The following is a 15,188-nucleotide window of genomic DNA, read 5'->3' on the forward strand; positions in this document are numbered from 1 at the left end:
CAAAACAAAACTCCTCCAGCATTCCTTCAACTAGTTCATGCCCAGTTCAGTTATCAGAAGGGGTAGCGCATCTAGCGGGGCTCATAGAGAGCGGTATGCTAACTAGCTTACCAACGTTAGCTTACCTTCTCTCTGCAGCTGTTCACCGATGTAAACATGTTGCTGACTTTGCCTAAATTCACCCCTCTGGATTTATAACGTTATGTTATAAACAGCGTTTCACTTTACACCAAAGCTGATTGTTAAAAAGTCCGGATCCCTACCAGCTTCTGTTGCTGGTGGTGCTACCGGGTTCAGCTGCTGCTCTCACACCGGAATGAGAAGATCTCTGAACGCCGACGCTCATAAATAAATAACGTCATTTTAACACACGTAATTATACATCGGAGCTTTAATATTGTTAGTAATTATCTCACTTTACACTACAGAGGACGGAGCGCAGCCTCCGTGGTGAAATACCATCCATCCATCAGGATTATCAATAACTCGTATAAACACATCACATTTATCCCTGTCCCTGTCTTCCTCGTGAAATAAATGAACGTTAATCTTACCCGGTAAAAACATGTTCGCTGCAAATCTGAGGCCTGCTAGTCCGCTTGATTGATCGCTGCGGTTCATCTCCGTCCTCAGTCTCCATCAAAGTTATTAAAACAACAAAACGAGTTGAGTTTACGTCCTTGTCTGTTAGTGCAGCCAACCACGCAGCAAGCTAAAACCATTTTACTGTCAAATCAACTAAATAAAAGCGATAAAAGGCTACAAACTGGCTTGTTTTGACTAGCTTCACTGGAGTTTCTATGGGTGTAAACGGTCTTTTTGCCGTCCATCATGGCGAAGGGGGCGGTCACATGAGTGGCGTGACGTCATGTGCAAAGGGTCAATAGAGAGCCTAAGTCACGCCGGCCCATCTACTTCCGGACCATGGGTTCCCCACTGCCAAAAAAAAAAGAATGGGAGTCTACGGAGCAATTAGGTATTTCCTGATCCCGTTTGATATGTGCCATAGATTTAACAAATATAATCCATGAATCTTGAAGACACATTTTGATGCCAAGAGAGCACTTATTTTGGACAGGCGGCAAAAGTTACTTCAGGATTTGTGTGAATGTACCCCGAGGACTCCCAACTTCTCATCTCACCAAATTTACGGCATCAGGCAAGACAAGAAGAACAAGAAAAAAATGGCTGCGAGCTAAGCTAGCTTTTTCACACATTTGCTGCTGCCCTGCATGTAGTACTGGAGTGTTCCACTAGGGGGCACAGTAGTGAACTCAGACCTGATACAGAACCATTTTGTGGGTACAGCCAAAATAAACATGGCATCTATTAGGGCTGTGTATTGGTGAAATTGTGGCGATACAGTACGTGTCATGATACGGGGGAGACAATACGAAATATTGCGATACATTCAGCCAGACAATATTTGCAATATTTTTAGACTGAACTTGTTGTAGGAAAATTCATTAAACAGTCTAAAATGATACGTAACATGTTTAACATGATAACCATGATAGAGGGGTTTACATTTTGGTGGTGGAAACCAAACCCATTACACACTGCTGCCAACTAGTGGTCGGTGTTTGAATTGCACCAAAAGAAAAGAAAATACACAAATGTTTGCATGTAAATTCTTCAAAAAATTCGATACACGGCTTTTGAATATTGATATATCGCAGGAAAAATTATCACAATATACAGTGATCCCTCGTTTATCGCGGTAGACCTGCGTTCCAGACCTGGCCGCGATAGGTGAAAATCCGCGAAGTAGGGACACCATATTTACAGTATTTATTTAACAGGTACGTATTCAGTATTCAGACTTTTAAAACCCTCCCTTTACATAGTACTGTATTTTTACTTGTTTTTTTTATAGTTTTATTACAAAAAGTGCATTTTATGATGAAATTGATGGGAAAAAAAACAGGAATTTCTTGATATTTCGCATAGAAAAATACCGCGAATCGGTGAATTTCCCTTGAATAAGGCTCCAAAGAAAAAATCTGCGAAGTCGTGAATCCGCGATAAACAAACCGCGAAGTAGCGAGGGATCACTGTATTGCCATATCAATATTTTCTTACATCCCCTAGCATCATTAGAAGAGATTAGTAACTGGTTAATTTAAAGGCAGCAGCGATGAAAGGCCTCTAAACCAGAGACCATGGCGACTGTGTCTCACTCATTTTGTCAACTCCGCCTACTGGTCACTCGTATATTGCAGCGTGCAAACACAACGCGCCAATTTCAGGCGACACGCACAAAAAACTCTTCAAATCAACGTAAGTTATGCGAGGCAGCCATTTTAAACATGCATACTCGTTAAACAGCGAGTCTATTCCAGGCCTTGGGCTTGCTATTCTATTCTATTCTATTCTATTCTATTAAAAGTCTGGATTGTCCTGGGACAAGGTTTTGCTTGTCTGTTTTTTTAAAGAGGCAGGAAGTGACGTGATGCTCTAATAAAATTTAATTGGGATAATTGGCATTGCTTGTGCACATCACCCAGCACGCTTTCAGGGTCTGAAACAGAAATATTTGGAAACATTTTCAACTCAAACATCTGATATGTATTCCTCACATCCTTTCGTTGTATTAACCCTTGCAGCTGTAACTGCAACGCACAGACACCCCCAACAATAAAGGTGGCGGTGGCAGGCGACCAGAGTTACCTCAGCACCGTCCTGAGGTTCTTCGTGGAGCAGCTGGCCAACAAGACCCCCGACTGGCTCAGTTACATCCGTTTTCTGGTGATTCCCATCGGTAGGTCAAATCCAGCCCGAGACACGTTCAACTATTAGAGCTGCTTCATCTCTAAAGGTTTTTTCTGCTCTCGTCTGTGTGAAGGCTCCCATCCCCTGGCAAAGTACGTGGCTTCCTTTGACAGCCGGTTCAACAGCATCTTCATGGACACGGCGTGGAGGGAGCTGTTCTGCAGGACGGAGCGGCCCACGTCAGGTGGGACTCGTTCGCTCTGCTAGCTGGCAGAAAGAGCAAGTCTGCATGTCTAATAATGTGCAGCTGACTTGAAAGGGAAAGAAACTGGGTCAGAGCACGAGTCACAGGCGGATGAAGAAAAAAATAATTTCTCATGGTTGCAGCAGACGGTCTTTTCTCGTCCCGCGATGATTCTGCCTGAACCTTTACACCAACGCTTCATGCCCACTCGCCTTTTCATTCCTAACAAGTCCGTAGGTTTCCGTCTTTGGGGATTGATTTACCGCAATTTATTCCTCACATGTAGAAGAGTCACACGCGTTGAATCGTCTACAACCAACGCTTTGAGTTTGTCTTTCCAAAAAGCATTTCTTCTCACATAGACTCCCGTGTGCGTGCATTGTGTGGCCCACTTAAACCACTTGTTGATGACATCTCTGCGTTCCTTCCTCCATCAGAAAGGCTTTCTAGTAATCGGCTGTTGATCTGACGCTAATCGACAGAGGCGTGTCTCTCTGCAGACAACATCGACGTGGCAGGGCGGATCGTTCAGTATCTGGCCGGTGCCAACGTGTCCCACCAGTTCCCCATCTCCGAAGCGATGCTCACCTACAAGCAGAAGAGGTAAAACTCTGAAGTTATTTCACACGTATGATTAACGTCCGTTTGCATGTTTGTGCTTCTTGTGCTCGGACCGTTGGTTCCTGTGAACGTCTTGGACGAGTGCAGGTTAGAATCAGCATGAATCGTGTGTTTGAAGGACTCTACAGGCTGGTTTGTCGTTTGGTTTCATATTTAAAAGCCTCACGCTTGATTATTCTGTCATAACCCGTCCGAGAAAACACGTTTTAGTCAAACACACACAGGTGCTTGAGTAAATGAGTCCAGCAGAGAAGGATTTAGCTTCTGCGTTGAAGACGTCCTGTTGGTTAAAAGCTTCTAGGTATGACCGTTTTAATGCTGTTGCATCCCTTCTCCCCCCCTTTCCCCTTTTTGATTTGCTTTCAAGGAAAAGAAGTTTGTATTTTGATTTTTATATCAGGTATTTAACTGAACTTTCTTTTTGTTTTGCCCTTCCTCCTCCTCCATTTGGCCTGAACTTCTCGCCGTGTCCTTAACAGTTCTCCTCACACTCGACTTCACTGTGTTCTGACCGTCTCTCTGGTTTGGTGTGGTTTTTGGTTCTTGTTTTGTTGTCTGTGTTGTTGCTGTGAAACGATCTGCCTCACAACCCTGAAAATCAGCATTCACAAAGCCGCGAAGCCACAAGAGGCGCTTGTTTCGTTGCACTCACACTTTGTTAAACACCGATGCTCCGTTCCCTAAAAGCATCTAAAAGGTTAAATGTACACGGCGCCATCTTTAGAAGTTTGAAGTTGGCTTACGTTAAAATAAAAACAAAACAAAAACAAAATAATAATACATTCCGATCCATTCTTACCTTCATGATCATCGACGTGTAGCTGAACTTTTCCCTTTTATTGCTTTTTTTATTTTTTGGGGTAGAAAATAAATAAGCAAAACCCTCTTTTTAAATATTATTTCAAATCTTGTTTTTTCGTCTTTTTTTTTTTGTCTTTTTTAATTGGTCAGAATGAGATACTTTGAGATGTTAAATAAATTGCACACAAATACACAATCTGGAAAAACAAACAGGAAATAAGAAGCTTTCCAAAGATAAATGTAAAACACAAAAATAACAAATACATTAATAGAAACGTGTCGCTTCGTGATTTCTGATCATCTTGAAACACACAAAGTCCACCGTCTACTAACAAACAAACACTTCCCAGAAGAATGTAACTCATAAATGAACGCTAACATTAACCAGTTTGCAGTGAAGTTATTGGCTTTTATATAATTGTTGTTCAAACCTTTTCTCAGTAAGTTCTTCTAGGCTTTTGCTTGGTTGCTACAACATGTGCAAGCTGTGTCTTAAAGTAAAATCTCTAGCAGGTTTAGCTTCAGACCGTGCTACCTGTTAGAGATCAGCTTTATACAATCACTGATTTCTGATCACAAGAACTGAAGGAACATTCTGACTTTTTGGATTAAAGTTTACGTCCTGCATCATTAAATCAACCATTTTATTTGTAAAGCGCCTTTACGGAAGACCGAGGCGCTGAACGTGACATGAAAACCATAAAAGGACGGAGAATAATAAAAGCAGAGTACAAACATTGATTAAAATGATAAAACGGAGAAGGTAAGAATCTAGAAACCATTTTATATGAAAGCCAAGCGATAAACATGAGTCTTCAAGCGACTCGTAAAATGACCTGTAGTGACTGATGAGCTAACGGCTAGTCCAAAGACCATGGGTCTGTCAGCTAGTGTTGTCAAAAAATCGATACCTAGATATAAATCGATACTGAAAGTGGTATCTAAATTAGATATTCCATCCCTGTGGTATCGATATTATGGACTATTATACACAGCCTTCTTCAAGTACACCGACACGCACGACAGCCAGATGCCGTAAAGCAGCCTCCGCCTCCCAGACAAACAGAAGAAGAAGAAGACGCATGGCTACATTGCAATTTCCCACGCGAGTTGTCTCCAATCCAAGTTTTGTCTGCCTAATAAATAAACAAAAACATAAACAGCAAATTTGGGAGGCGCTTCACAGCCCAACTTAATTAGCATACCAAGTCCGACACGTAGTTGTATATTCACGCTTATGTGCTTAAAGGAAACTCCCGTTTATTGCAACCCAGACTTAATGTCTAGCATGCAGTACGTTTGTTTACTCACGCTGACAACTTTGGTGCTACTTGGATTCCCCGGGGTATTTAGATCCATCGCCGAATCGCCGTCAGCGTATATCCATATAACGGGTGCGGACGGGCACCCATGGTGCAGCCTCGAAATAAGACATTATCTGCACCAAAACATCTTCATGTCGAAAGGTTTTGTTAGGAATCATTAACGTGATTCCCCTGTTCGTTTGGAGCGGGTCTGGGATTTCTAGGCGTAAACAGACTAGCCGCGGCTAATCTAACCGGCGCTTTTAATGACGTCACTGCCGTGCGCCAATCAGTTTTTATTGAGATTACCGGTAGATGTACCTTTGTCCTACTGAGGAGAAATTCATTTTCTCCCTTTATTGACCAACAGAGTTGTTCAAAAGTACAGAACAAAACATACGGCATTACATCTTATGACAAAAATGCACCTTAAACAGAGTTTAAGCAGCAAAACATCACTCTGCAAATAGTGTATATATAGTGAGACAATTCACGATTAAATTTTAAAGTGTTAACTTTCGCCAGTTTTTGTATGCATGTTTTAAAAAATGCTGATACTTGAAAAGGTTTAAGCACTTAATACACTTAATTCTTAACATTTAATTTTTGCAATATAAATTGAGGAATGTTATTTTTTGAATAAACTTGTTCAATAAATTGGTGTTTTTAAATAGTATCGAAATCGAGTATCGAGTTTTTTTCCCCAGTATCGAATCGAGTTTGAAATTTTAGTATCGTGACAACCCTACTGTCAGCAGCTCAGACCTTCTAACTTTCATGCAAATGCTATTTTATAAACTGTAAAACTGCCATAAATGTAGTATTATTTCATGGAAAGGGGGATAATGCGGACTTCCAGGATGCAACATTTTGCTGTTAAGGGTAAGAAAAGTTTCACATCGCATTAGAAGTAAATTCTATCCAGATAATGAAAATCCTGTAAATCTTGATCCGAGAGAGAGTTAGCTAAAGGGCTAGCTCACTTACTGAGTGTGTATCCAGCAGCCGCATCCTTTCCAGTACGCATTTTGAGGCCAATGTTACAGCGAAGTGAAAGGCTGTCCGAAATCGAAGGATACTCGAGTCGCATCGTTTACCCTGACTTTCGAGGGCGGGTCCAGCGTGTCCTCTTATGTGAAGGCTATCCCAGGATTCATTGTGGGCCAAACCGGAGATTTTTGTTCTTATAATCATGGCGGATGAAACTGGAGAAGGTTACAGTTTTAATTGTTGGTATTTTATTATCTGGCAGTAGAAGGAAAGAGGTTGTATTGCTTTTTTTTCATTTGCATATTTGTTCTTTAAATATATTTTTGTCAAAAAAAAAAAACTTAAAAAAAAAACTCGTATGAGTTGGTGACCCGACACTTATACTTGTATAGCGCCTTTCAGAGTCAGAGGACTCCAAAGCGCTTTACACTACAGTGTATCATTCACACACACATTCACACGTTCATGATGAGCTACAATGTAGCCACAGCTGCTGGGGGGCAAACTAAAAGAGGCAAGGCTTATTTTAGTTTTAACTACGTTGTAGCGCAGTCTCTGTTACTAGGCAACAAAACATACTCTGAGGTAAGGGCGGGAATACCATCCAAATTCACCGCTGCTCACTTCGGTTTTAATGGTCGAAGAAGAACTCGACCTACGTGGACCACTTAGGACCGGTTCTCACAAGGAAACCGCCTCTGGATTCAGACACAGCTACTCTCTAAGGACCGGTATTCTCTCGTGTTCTGGACGATGGCGTTCCCACAAACTGTAAACTTTGTGTTTGATGTTAAATGCGTTTGATGCATTTATTTCTATTCCAGATAATGAAATTTATTCCAACTTCCGAGTAGGAAAAATAAACTGTTTGAAAATGAACTAGTGATGCACCGACATGAGATTTCTGAGCTGATACCGATATTAAGATCACTGTTATGGCCGATAACCGATATGCTGACGTTAATACTTCTAAAATCAGCAGATTTTGTATAAAATGAAAATTATTAAAGCTGAATTTACGTTACGATGTACACACAACAGACACATTCACGCTTCTGAGATTATTTCATTCACTGTTCACACGACTAAACAATTACACATCCCCCACCACCCCCCACCCCACCCTCTGAAACAGGCAAACAAATAGAGACGAGATGGAAAAAATATTGGTTTCCCCCAGCGCTGTATAAGCAACGCGGCCCGCCAGGCTTTGCTTGCCCACCCGCCAGGCTAAGCGTCATGCCCCGCCCCCTCCCTGACCCTACCTTGTCCGCTGACACGAACGGCGCAACGAAACTAGAGCCCTCCATCAGTATCAGGTGATACTGGTGAGAAACAGCAACCACCCCACCCCCGCTCTCACAGAGGAGCGCTGCGGGATGAAGCGTGCCCCCCCCCCCCCCGATGGCCGGAGCTGCCAGGCTTAACTCATTTTCTGGGGGAAATCCTGGGTTCTTACTATCAACCTGGTTTTATTTATAGAACCGATACGATATGTTACAAAATGACTAACGTCGGCTGATACCGACATTGATGCCAATATGCTGTCCATCCCTAAAAAGAATGGCAAAGGGAATGAAAGTGCACCGTAAATAAGATGTTTGCTTCGGTGTGATTAGTACCTTTATAAAACTACAAGGACCCCCCCCCACCCCCCCCCCACCCCCACCCTCCAATCACACAGTTTGTCCAGAGGGGAAAGGAGTCCATGGAGCTGGGTTTAGTTTGTGAAACACCAAAATATTAAAATACAAACAGCTGTATGGTATCAAAGTTAGTTTTAGTTTCATTTGTAGTTTATAACACATGGTCTCCTCATCAGAGTTATTCCAGAGGGCCTAGAAGAGGATTAGGAGTCCATGGAGCCGGTTTTGTTTTTGCGTCATTTAGAAACCGTTGTTAAAGGTTTTCATATTGAAGAATTTTGTACAACACTACAATGAAAAACTACAAACAGTTGTATATATTGAAAAAATATCTATATTTAATAAATAAAGCGATTTAAATAATTAATAAGCACTCAAAGGTATCAAAAATTGGTACCGTTAAGTACCGGTGTCGATTCGTAGAAACCAGGAATTGGTACCGTATCGATTGAAATGTCAAAGGCACCCATCCCTAATTGCCGTAGAGCTCCTATGAAGGTGTTTGAGATGGAAACAAAAACGAGAGTCTTGGCTGTGCTGGGACTAGCCTTTAGCCTATCAGTCCTGAGATCGTTTTTCTCCACAAAGGAACATAATAAGTAATACAGTAATTATACTTAACTACTTTTACTGAACGAGACTCTCTAGTGTTCTGGTTGTAAGGAGCGGTCCTCTCATTCATCTCATCGTACCGTGACCCCCCCCCCCCCCCCCCCCCCAGAAACGATACCCCATTCCACCTGAGCTAGTCATGTGCCATTTGGGCTGCAATGGGACATGGTGCGAGTCATCCCTGAGCCATGATCCCCTCAGGAACACCTGGTGTTGGCCTGCACCTCTGGAGCGGTAAATGGTCCCAGCACGTCCTCACAGCTTCCGCTCTTTTCTGTCCACAGCCCTGACGAAGACTCCTGTCAGAAGTTTGTGCCGTTTATCGGGGTAAGAGTTGTTTTTTACGTGCAAAAGTCCCAAACATGCTTTTGGTGTTTCTCACTTAAACATGTTGTTTTCCTTTCAGGTGGTAAAAGTTGGGATTGTGGAGCAAAGCCTCTCAACGTCAAGTAAGACATTTAGATTTGATCAACATGCTAAAAACAGAATTTTAAAGATGATGTAATTTCACCAGATGTTTCATTTTGATCCAGAAACTATAAAAAGTCCAAAGCATCCGTTGTTTTTTTCCATTTGATGCTATTTTAATTTTTTGTCATTTCACAGTGGACTCTGATGATGCGATGGGAGGGATCACCAGCATCCTGTCCTCCCCACCTCCCCCGTCATCCGGCCCGTACGGGAAGGAGATCGGGAGCACCCCCCCACAGTCCCCCTCTGTGTCCACTACCCTATCAGGAGCCGGGTAAAGTCAAACACACGATAAGTAATCAGTAAAAACTGGTTTGTTTCTCCTCCTGACTTTACCCACGTTCCTGTGCAGTTCTCCATGTTCGGGCAGTGAAGTGATGGGACTCCAGGTGGACTACTGGACGTGGCAGGGCTCAGAGAAGAAGAAAGAGGGCGAAAAGAGAGACGTCGGGTTAAAGAACACCCTCAAGTGTAATTTCCGTTCGCTGCAGGTCAGCCGCCTGCCCTGTGGAGGAGAACTCACCCCTCCACCAAGCATGGCCATGACCGTGGTCACCAAGGAGAAGAACAAGAAAGGTACGCAGCGGCCACTGAAACTGGCACGATTGGATTGATCGGTTTTATCTGAATCTACATATTTTCTTCCCCCAGATAGGAATTATTTACATGTTGTGCCACAAAATGGAGAAAACATCCATGTTAAAATCAAAATACAAACAACACTTCTGAATCTATTTTTCACTTATGTGTTGTTTTTGGCAGCCATCTTGGTTTTAGTCGTACCCCACTGCACCACATTTGCAAAATCACAATAAATAAGTAAAAAAAAAAAAAAAAAAGTTTTTAGGTCGGAACTAGATTTTATGATGTTTCCGTACAATTGCGTCCTAAAATGTTCATCTTTGGAGTTTTTGTTAAAATTCTCTCATTTTTCTCATCAAAAACTTCAGATACAATTTTTTAATTTTACATCTAGATATGTAGTTTTATTTTTTAACTAATTAAATCAAGCTGAAGAATTATAAAACATGTTTCATGTAATTTTATTACTGTAATAAAATAAAGGGCATGTTTCACCTGCAGTACTTGCTTGCTCCATCAGACAGGGTATCCGCGGGTCCTTAAAAAGTCTTAAAAAGTCTTAAATTTGCTTTTCCAAATGTAAGGCCCTTAAAATCCTTAAAAATGACAAATAATCCTTAAAGAGCAAGTCACCCCCTACAAGAAACTTACTTCACTCCCACTTCATGTTTGAAAAATGCAACAAATTCTGATGCTTGGCAGACCGAGAGGGCAGAGCCACTAACAAATACACACACACACAGGCTGGCAATGGCATTATGACATCATAATGTACCAGATGACATCATAGCATACCTCTTAGCCAATAGCGGTGGCAGATTTAAATTCAAATGCAGTGCAGAATTTTTCCCTGACGACGGCGCAACACTGACAGTTTTAGGCAGAATATTTGAATTTTAACCAAGATGCACTGAACTGCCAAATTATTGACTACACGTTTAATAATAATAATTATTATTATTATTATTATTACTTGTGTCTGTAGCATGATTAGACACTCCTTTATATAGTTTATCAGCCAAAAAAATGTGATTTGGGGGCGACTTGCTCTTTAAATCCTGTTTCTAAAGGTCTTAAATGACCAAAGACCCAAATAAACAAGATTATTTTATTTCTACAAAATGTTTGTGACTTTCTAGTTAGTGTTCAGCATTTTTTGTGTACGATATTGGCGTTAGCGGAACCGTACACGTTCAGTTGGTTGTGAAAGGGGGCTACTTTTAGATGAGCACATTAGCTGGTTAAGCTAGGAGCTTGCGCCATGGAGAAGTGCAAGTTTATTTGTAACTGGATGGCTAATCCCACGTTCGCAACGCGGTTAGCACCGGTTTTAGGCAATAGCTGGAAATTATAGCTCAAATGTAATTAAAAAAAAAAAGCTTAAATTTGGTCAAAGTGGCCTTAAAAAAGGTCTTAAAAAGTCTTAAATGTGGCTCCCTTAAACCTGCAGATACCCTGATCAGAGTGCAGAACACACCTTCTGGGTTCTGATACAGACGTTAAAGCGAGCGTATTCGTTCTGGCGTGCGCAACGAACGAGTTTCTGAACACATTCTTCTGACGTTCGAGCTCCAGATGTCCGTCAAGCTGAATCATCCTGTTAACCATTGAGTTTATAACAAGTAGATCCCGCAAGTGCGGCCGCCCTTCCCTAGGCAGTAGTGGTGTGCAGTGTGGAGGACGGACGTCACGCTGCGTTCCCTTTACCTCGGAAAATATACAACTGTACATACCGCCGATTTTAGATGGAACCTTAAGAGTTTATCTTGTAAAATAAACATGTTTCCACCACAGTGAGTGGCTGGGCCAGGTGGAGGTGCGGCTGCCTCACCTGGAGACCAGTGCAGTGCAGCCACGTAGTCATTTGCTGATAACGTTACGTTTTTCAGCTTGGCCTTCAACCACAGCTGGTTCTAAATAAACGTGGAGCAGAGTTCTAACCTGAAGATGGAGATATGAGTACGGTTTTGGGTTGAAATATTAAATTTAAAGTAAGTTGCACTAAACTGCCACACTGATGATTACACATGTGTACAGCACCATTAGACACTCATCTATACAGATTATCAGCAAAAAACTGTTAAAGAGCAAGTCACCCCCTGCCAGATTCTTACTCCACTCCCACTTCCTGTTTAAAAAAAAAATGCTGTTTCCTGGCAGACCGAGAGGGCGGAGCCACTAACAAATACACACACACACACACAGGCCGTTTCTCAATATGCACACTTGTCCGAACTTGTGTACTCACGTCCTTGTGAATCGTGTGTAAACTGTAAATTTTTGCTGTGTGTGTTTGAGTTTTACTCTTCACGATCCTTCATTATGCTAATTAGTTAACCCACTATCAAAATAAAAGCACCGAAGGTCTGTTTTGATGAAAAATAATCTTTTTTATTCATTAAAGAGCAGGAAATGCTAGTATTTTATTAGTTTTGATCAAAATGGGCCAAATATAATACAAATAATACATTTTATTGTTAATTTGTTATTTAAGGAACACACTAGACTTTTATTTTTATGTCAGGTCCTGTTTTTAAAGAGCAAGTCACCCCCAAATCAACTATTTTTTTCTGATAAACTATATAAATGCGTGTCTAATCGTGCTGCAGACACGTGTAGTCAATAGTTTTGCATGTTAGTGCGTTTCAGTTCAAATTTAAATTTTCTCCCTAAAACTCAGTGTTGTGCCGTTGTCAGGTAAAAACTCTTCACTGCATTTGAATTTAAATCTGCCACCGCTATTGGCTAAGAGGTATGCTATAATGTAAACTGGTACATTATGATGTCACAATGCAGTGAGTGTGTGTGTTTGTTAGCGGCTCCACCCTCTCGGTCTGCTAGGCAACAGCATTTGTTGCATTTTTCAAACATGAAGTGGGAGTGAAGTACGCTTCTTGTAGGGGGTTAGGGTTAGGGTTAGTCACCCATTACAAGAAGCGTACTTCACTCCCACTTCATGTTTGAAAAATGCAACAAATGCTGTTGCCTAGCAGACCGAGAGGGTGGAGCCGCTAACAAATACACACACTCACGACATTGTGACATCATAATGTACCAGTTTACATTATAGCATACCTCTTAGCCAATAGCGGTGGCAGATTTAAATTCAAATGCAGTGAAGAGTTTTTACCCGACAACGGCACAACACTGACAGATTCAGACAGAAAATTTTAATTTGAACTAAAATGCACTAAAGTGCAAAACTATTGTCTATACGTGTCTGCAGCATGATTAGACATGCATTTATATAGTTAATCAGAAAAAAATAGTTGATTTGGGGGTGACTTGCTCTTTAACTGTAGCAAGAAACAGCACTTGTTGCCAGGACACAACGGAGTACGGTTCTGTTCCAAATGCCGTCCTCCCGTACTCGGTAGAACAGACTTTCTGGTGTCCTTGCCAAGAACATACTTGTCTAGTACACAAGAACGCACCAGCGTCCTTGAGTATTGAGAAACGGCCACAAACTCACAACACTGTGACATCATAACGTACCAGCTAACTTCATAGTGCACCTCTTAGCCAATAACAAAGGCATATTTAAATTAAAATGCAGTGCAGAGTTTTTACCTGTAGATGGCACAACACTGATAGTTTTAGGCAGAATATTTATAGAGGAAGTCACCCCCAAATCAACCTTTTTTCTGATAAACTACATGAATGCTTGTCTAATCGTGCTGCAGACACGTGTCGTCAATAGTTTTGCACTTCAGTGCATTTTAGTTAAAATTTTAATTTTCTGCCTAAAACTGTCAGTGTTGTACCATCTACAGGTAAAAACTCTGCACTGCATTTGAATTTAAATCTGCCATCGCTATTGGCTAAGAGGTATCCTAGAACGTTAGCTGGTACCATATGATGTCACAATGTCGTTGTGAGCCTGTGTGTGTGCGTTAGCGGCTCCGCCCTCTCGGTCTGCTAGGCAACAGCATTTGTTGCATTTTTCAAACAGGAAGTGGGAGTGAAGTAATACTCTGGTAGGGGGTGACTTGCTCTTTAAATTTTAACTAAGATGCACAAAAGTTCCAAATTATTCACTACATGTGTCTGCAGCACAATTAGACACTCATTTATGTAGTTCATCAGCAAATCACGTCAATGTGGGGGTGACTTGCTCTTTAAAGTTTTATTTTTCAAAGTTACTATACTTTTGTGAAGAACGGTTTCTTAATAGAAGTTAGATATTATAAAGGTAGTTCACACATGCCTTCAAAAGTAAATAATTGTTTGTAAATTTATGAGAGATCAGCTGTTCTGTTTTCATCAGGATCCAAAATGACCGCTAACGAATGACGCAGAGATTCGGTGTGAAAGGTTGTGAACTCCTCTTGCTCTTTCTAGTGATTTTTCTCAGCAAGAAGCCCAAGGAAAAAGAGCTGGACTCTAAGAGCCAAGTGATCGATGGCATCAGCAGGTTGATCTGCACGGCCAAGCACCAGCACACCATGCTGAGAGGTGAGACCAGCGCACGGATGAGGCTGCGCTGCCACCTGGTGTTGGGCCGCTCAAACTGCCGGTTCATCTCTAACCAGCTGCAGCTGATCTCTCTCTCCTGTTTTCTGTCATCTTCAGTCACCATTGATGGTGTGGAGTGGAACGATGTCAAGTTTTTTCAGCTCGCTGCTCAGTGGCCGACGCACGTGAAGCACTTCCCGGTGGGGATCTTTGGATACACGAAGCCGGTGTGAGCCACTCCGGGCTCTCCGCTGCACTCCGGAGAATTAGAAGAAACGCCAACAGGCTCTGGCAGTCGTAGTTTTCCTGTGGAAATCTTACAGACTCACTCGTTCAGTACACACATTTCATGTCGTCCCTTTGATGTTTTTGATGTTTGGTGTTGTTTAACTTTTGTTTTTTACACACACACACACACACACTACAAAAAGAACAAGTACTATTTTGTAAGAGTTGTGCTACCGCCTCGGAGGTATTTTGAGATTTTTGACAAATTGCCACATTTTGATAATGGCAGCTGTGTTTGCACTTTGTTTTTGTTAACTTTCTATTATTATTTCTGTGAAATCCTACATTTATTGTTGCTCTATAGATAACGGAGGAGTGTGACGGTGATGTGCAGTGATGTGTGTGAGGTTGTCGCGGACTGTGTTGAAAGTTTGGAGTTTTGCTGTGAATCTCGACGGGAACCTTTTCTCCTAACTCGGTTCTCGAACTCGTCCCTTTACTTTGGGAAAAGGTCATGTTTTA

At 41.7% G+C, this 15,188-nt stretch overlaps 1 protein-coding gene across 3 annotated transcripts in view; it reads left to right on the forward strand.

Annotated features, from left to right (window-relative positions):
• Nucleotides 1-14,903, forward strand: part of si:ch211-126j24.1 (phosphofurin acidic cluster sorting protein 2) — a 90,412-nt gene extending 75,509 nt beyond the window's left edge. For 2 of the 3 annotated variants that reach the window (XM_070542154.1, XM_054750831.2), the window contains exons 16-25: nt 2,607-2,761; nt 2,846-2,956; nt 3,457-3,559; nt 3,945-3,977; nt 9,215-9,257; nt 9,337-9,379; nt 9,537-9,675; nt 9,754-9,977; nt 14,325-14,438; nt 14,556-14,903. In XM_070542154.1, the coding sequence (XP_070398255.1) occupies nt 2,607-2,761; nt 2,846-2,956; nt 3,457-3,559; nt 3,945-3,977; nt 9,215-9,257; nt 9,337-9,379; nt 9,537-9,675; nt 9,754-9,977; nt 14,325-14,438; nt 14,556-14,671 (1,081 nt within the window). In that variant the 3' untranslated portion in view covers nt 14,672-14,903. The remainder of the gene's footprint in view (nt 1-2,606; nt 2,762-2,845; nt 2,957-3,456; nt 3,560-3,944; nt 3,978-9,214; nt 9,258-9,336; nt 9,380-9,536; nt 9,676-9,753; nt 9,978-14,324; nt 14,439-14,555) is intronic. The other variant, XM_054750832.2, reaches the window with a different exon arrangement.
• Nucleotides 14,904-15,188: the final 285 nt, after the last annotated feature.

This window comes from Nothobranchius furzeri, chromosome 12 (genome assembly GCF_043380555.1).
Source record: "Nothobranchius furzeri strain GRZ-AD chromosome 12, NfurGRZ-RIMD1, whole genome shotgun sequence".
NCBI classification, from domain to species: Eukaryota; Metazoa; Chordata; class Actinopteri; order Cyprinodontiformes; family Nothobranchiidae; genus Nothobranchius; species Nothobranchius furzeri.